The sequence below is a fragment of the Amphimedon queenslandica genome, unplaced genomic scaffold (genome assembly GCF_000090795.2).
Source record: "Amphimedon queenslandica unplaced genomic scaffold, v1.1 AMPQUscaffold_10388, whole genome shotgun sequence".
Lineage (NCBI taxonomy): Eukaryota > Metazoa > Porifera > Demospongiae > Haplosclerida > Niphatidae > Amphimedon > Amphimedon queenslandica.
The window spans coordinates 1-4921 of record NW_003549343.1 but is presented as its reverse complement, the minus strand read 5'-3'; the positions used below and the strand labels follow the sequence as shown (position 1 = coordinate 4921).

The following is a 4921-nucleotide window of genomic DNA, read 5'->3' as shown; positions in this document are numbered from 1 at the left end:
ACTTGCTTAAATTTTTATCTCGCTCCTGTTTTTCTTACCTCCATCTCTCCTTTCTCTCTCTGTTTCTCTCAGCTGTGCCTGAATTTGTATAGAAGACTTGTATATCATGACATAGTATGCATATTGTTGATTATCCTTTATTCTTCCTTCCCCATTTACATAGGCTACTGTTTGTAATTATAGTAATGTTCATTTGAATGATTTGTGCCTTGGCTGATTCAATACAAGACAATTAAGACTTTGCTTTTTAGCTGTTACAATTCCAATGACACAGTAAGGAAATTGGGTGTTTCCATCTCTTTTTCTAATTGTGTCTCTTGCTATAGGTGCATGTTCAAGAATGCATGAAAGAAAGAACACAAACTGTAAACATTATTGTTAGATCTATATAGTATTTATTTTTAAAATATTTTTGTTTGAACTATTTATCCACTGTGCGAATGTTGCGGAACCACTATTATTGATAGCTTTTTGCCACCTATATAGTGGGAATCTCCACTTTTTAAAGTGTAATTTACCCACTTATGGAGTGAGCTATATGATGACTTTTGAACACACCTTTTTTGGTGTGAACAACCCACCATTATTTTTGCAGTGTAATCTACTACATTGTATCCTGTACAAGTTGATTTGTCTTCAAGGAAATTTAATGCTAGATGATCTACTTCTTTGATCATTTTGTCTCCCTCTCTCTTCTTTTCCTCAGATTACATGCTTGGAATCTATAAGATATACTCCTATACATTGATATGGGTTTCTTGATGAATGCACTGCCTCAGCCTGAAGTGTGATCGAATTTAGCATACCTTAGTATTGAGCAAAAAGAAAAGGTTTGAATTAGGGACATAAATACAAGAGAAACACGAGACACCAAAGGTGCGTGGCCTCGCCCCTAAAGCTGCTTGGGATGTGTTATCCTTAGCTAGCCTAAGCCAGTACATTTAAATGATATAGATCAAAAGTGCTGACAGCCTGAACTAAGCAAGTGTGAAAAGTATGATGGGACTCTAGAATCCCAAAAATTGGTAAAACGTGTTCATAAATTCCCATTAGCATCTCAAGATTTATCACTTATTTATACAGTATATTTATACTTATTGCACTCTCAGTTTAAAAACATCATGGGTTTCATAACCAGCTATTGTTGTGGCCACAATCTATCAAAAACATGCTATGCAAAAATTAGAAATTGTGCTTTTGAGGCCAAGGGATTATCATAACAGCTAGCTTCCTAGCTGCAGTTACACTAGCTCTTGCATGCTTACAGAACTGGCAAGCTGCAGGGCCAACTCCCAGCTTGGTCCTGCTTGGAGGCGTGGCATTAATGCAGCAAGACCATATGAGAGGGAAGCTTCACGTTTTTTCTCTTCTTCTAAGCGCTATATGATGTTATAATGGCACAAATACTGTTGCCTAGATAGATTGAGTGACTTAAGAGAGTTTAGGATCCTTAGACTAGCCATGGACTAGCGAACTACTGCTACAGCACTTTACTCGGGTTGAAATTCGAGTAGCTATAACTCACCAAAAAGGAAGATTTAAAGAGTCCCACACATATTAAATAAATAAATAGTCTTGATCTACTGGGGAAGAGTCTCATTTACATCCAGAGTACTACCACTATTGCTGGGCATTTTCTCGTGAGTTAAAAAGCTTGTACTACCTAGAGCTGTTCTCGAAATATCTCGAAGCAGTAAAGCAAGACTTTTCCTAACAGAAGAGAAGCTCTCACAGGTTTAGAGCACGCGATTGTAAAGATATACATTTGCAAAGACAAAATCTAGCACACAGAATGAATGTATGACAGACAGACAAACCGAGTACCTAGTCCTCGCCTACGCAAAGCTGGGCGAGGCCAAAAATACAATTTTTTGTGATTAATACATTACATTGTTTATAGGATTGTTGAATTTCTACTCATTGGAGAAGCACATTAAACTATCACCCAGAACAAGAATGTGAACTGTAACCTTTTAAATTAAGGTCATTAGTTTTTAATTTTAAGTTTTTTGATAGATGAAGAAAGTTACTGCTCTATAGCGGGGTTTTTAAGGATGACAAATTTTGCAAATTTTGCAGATTTTTGAAGATTTGCAAAATTAAATTCTTCAAAAATCAGTTTAATATAGTATAAGATTGCAGAATAGTTGACATTCTCAAATAATAATTTCGGATGCAGGTCATTCTCGAAAATTATTGTCCTTGAAAATTGCCCACTATGGTACTTGCACCAATCCATGACCAATCCAATCAATCAAAAACCACACCATGCAACAAACACTTCAAGCATACCGAATGAATCAAGCAACTCAAATGAGCTATTATTAATGGGGTTTTCATCATCAGTGAGACAGGCCCTTGTAATGTGTGGAGAGAAGACAGAGAGAGTTATTCACTTATCTGGGGGGAACTGATTGATGAAGAGGAAAAGGAGGAGAGGAGGGACTGGACTGGAGGAAGGTGGTTCAGGAAAAGGAAGAGAAACCAGTTTAAGTATTATCAGGCCCGTAGCCAGGGTTACAAAAAGGGGGGTGACAAAATATTAGTTACATAAAATGGGGGTGACAAAGTATGAGTTGCATGAAATGGGGGGTGACAAGTTGGACTGGATGCACATGAAATGCCACAAATACATGTTTGATTTAAGCAAACAAACAAAGGTACTAACTCAAAAGGGGGGTGACATGTCACCCCAATCACCCCCCCTGGCTACGGGCCTGATTATGTATTTGATATGATGGTATTTGTTTTTTGTTTTTTATAGTTCTTTTAGGAGACAGGATTTCACAAGGAGCTAGAGCTACTGTGTTACTCCATTACAGTATTGAGGTATAGGATAATACTTAAAATTTCATTATGCATGCATGTACATGTACATTTAATGATAAATGCATACACACATACATATGTATGTATTATGTACACATATAATTATACAAACTATATGTATACTAATGTGTATGTATTATACACATATGACATGTGACCATCTAAGTGCATGGCTTTGTATCAAAAATTCCTGATAGTCTATTTGACCTTGACAACTGACATTGTCACTTCAATATTATTTTTTACTGCTTGTTTTATATAGCCATTTAATTCTAAAATTCTAACATGCTACTTTTGTTTTGTCTAATACTTTAAGTAGAAAGAAAATCACAGACAGTCTTAACTTCTTTGCCAGTCACATGATAGCGAGCTTTTGCTTGTATCTCTGTACCACTGAAATCCATTGTGATATCAACTTTACGCTGCCTTAAAGGCAAGTTGTCAGGATTAGGAACATCAAGGACAAGTTCACCAATTATAGTAACAATTAGTTTCTTATTCTCATCTTTGATATACTGAATTCCAAGCTGAGGTGTTGAATAGATTCGGATGTACATTATTGTTTTATCCTCACGAGATGGAGTTAAGGTTGTAGTGACAACTTCATCAGCTTTAGCTAATTCCCCTTTCTCTAGAAATATTCTGAAGATGTGATTACATCGGTCTTTTTTATGGTCTTCACTGTAATACTTATGAGCTTCATCGTGTTTTTTAGGATCAAATGTAGTTGCACTTCCTATTCCATAAGTTGCATCAACTCGTCTTGCTTTGAATTTCTCAGGATTCTTACGCCACATAACAGCTCCAGTGGCAACAGCTAAATGAGGAGTAGGAGGTACTAATACAGAGCATGTGTCAGTGTGACCTTTAGACTGATAGTACCTCTTTATAGCAGGACTGACCTTTTCATGAACGTATTTGCACCCTCCAAAAGCACCGGCCAGGTAAAATGTGTTGGGGCAGTTGTCAATTTTGTCAATAGCTGATAGTGTGCAATCAATAATGCCTTGGATAACTGGACCAAACAGCTTAGACTCTGTAACACTTTTATTGATGTAAAGAGTATCGTCCTCATATTCTACACCACTCATTTTTTTCACTCCTTCAGCAAGAGCTTCCTCATAGAATTTGACAGAGTTAATTGGAAGTTCTACTGCAATTTCTTCCATTTTTCCTTGGCCAAAAAGCACCTTTTGCTTTTCAAATTCATTGTAGACAATTTTATTTAGTGTAGCTTGATTTTTTGTGTATTCTCCTGAAGCAATAAATTTTTCAAAGCCAGGATCATTAACAATTTTTTGAAGTAGTTTAGAGAACTCTTCATTGACCTGTGTACCACCCCATGCATTACCAATAGGTACATTCTGGACTACAATAGCTCCATCCACTTCAACGTGAGCAGTAATATCTATTGTACCTCCTCCAGCATCAATTACCAAATACTCTGTAGGATGACTAATAGCTGCTGCTGATGGCTGACCTTTGATCTGTTCTGCTACTGTTTCCTGGCTATAAAGAGCTGCTGCTTCAGGCTCTAATGCTAGTGACAGCTTGTCAGGATTAACTTCATCTGGTACTGGTAAAGGACTGCTTGATATAGGAGTAAACTCACTGATCCTTTTAGACTCTGTTAGGAGACCAGCCTATAATTATGCCAATGATAATGGAACAATTAAAATTTCATTATGCCTACCATATAAGCAGCTTCTCTCATCATCCTTTTTCCTCGTGCATCCCATATAGCAGGTACAGTAATGACCCAATCAAAATCTGTTGTCTTCAATGGTGTAGCACCACGACAGTGATGATCTATCAACAGGTCCTTCAAGTACTGCAGTATAAAGGCAATGACTTCAATCAGATAAAACTTCTCGCCAGAAAATGACTCAACTAGTGTTTGTCTGTCAACATTCTAAAAGTGATTATTGTGATAATTAATGTAGATCTTTAATTAATCTGGCTGCATATATGGCTTTTTAGTTATAACTTACTTTTTCTCTTTTTATAGTCGGTTTCAGTTGAGTTTGACCACTGACCCACCCTTATAACTTCTCTATTATTTATGCTAGCAATTTGAAACTTGGTATAGTTG

At 36.7% G+C, this 4921-nt stretch overlaps 1 protein-coding gene and 1 long non-coding RNA gene across 3 annotated transcripts; one reads left to right on the top strand and one right to left on the bottom strand.

Annotated features, from left to right (window-relative positions):
- The first annotated feature begins 9 nt into the window (after nt 1–9).
- On the top strand, nt 10–438 carry LOC109590183 (uncharacterized). Of its 2 annotated transcripts, XR_002189201.1 has the most exons (3): nt 10–114; nt 164–273; nt 327–438. It is a non-coding gene; the product is annotated as an uncharacterized LOC109590183 (long non-coding RNA). The 2 variants fall into 2 exon arrangements; XR_002189200.1 differs by having other exon boundaries at nt 24–273.
- A 2644-nt stretch (nt 439–3082) lies between these two features.
- Nucleotides 3083–4915, bottom strand: LOC100639801 (heat shock 70 kDa protein 12A-like). The gene is made up of 2 exons (XM_011410045.2): nt 4523–4915; nt 3083–4472 (listed from the first exon to the last, which is right to left on the bottom strand). Exons 1-2 carry the CDS (start codon nt 4544–4546, stop codon nt 3141–3143), a joined length of 1356 nt encoding a protein of 451 aa, XP_011408347.2. The 5' UTR covers nt 4547–4915; the 3' UTR covers nt 3083–3140.
- Nucleotides 4916–4921: the final 6 nt, after the last annotated feature.

Excerpts from the sequence above, each read along its gene's own strand:
- LOC100639801 (XM_011410045.2), bottom strand. The coding sequence starts at position 4,546 with ATGATGAGAGAAGCTGCTTATATG. Across the intron at positions 4,473-4,522 it reads TGAGAGAAGCTGCTTATATG|GCTGGTCTCCTAACAGAGTC; the intron begins GTAGGCATAATG and ends GCATAATTATAG.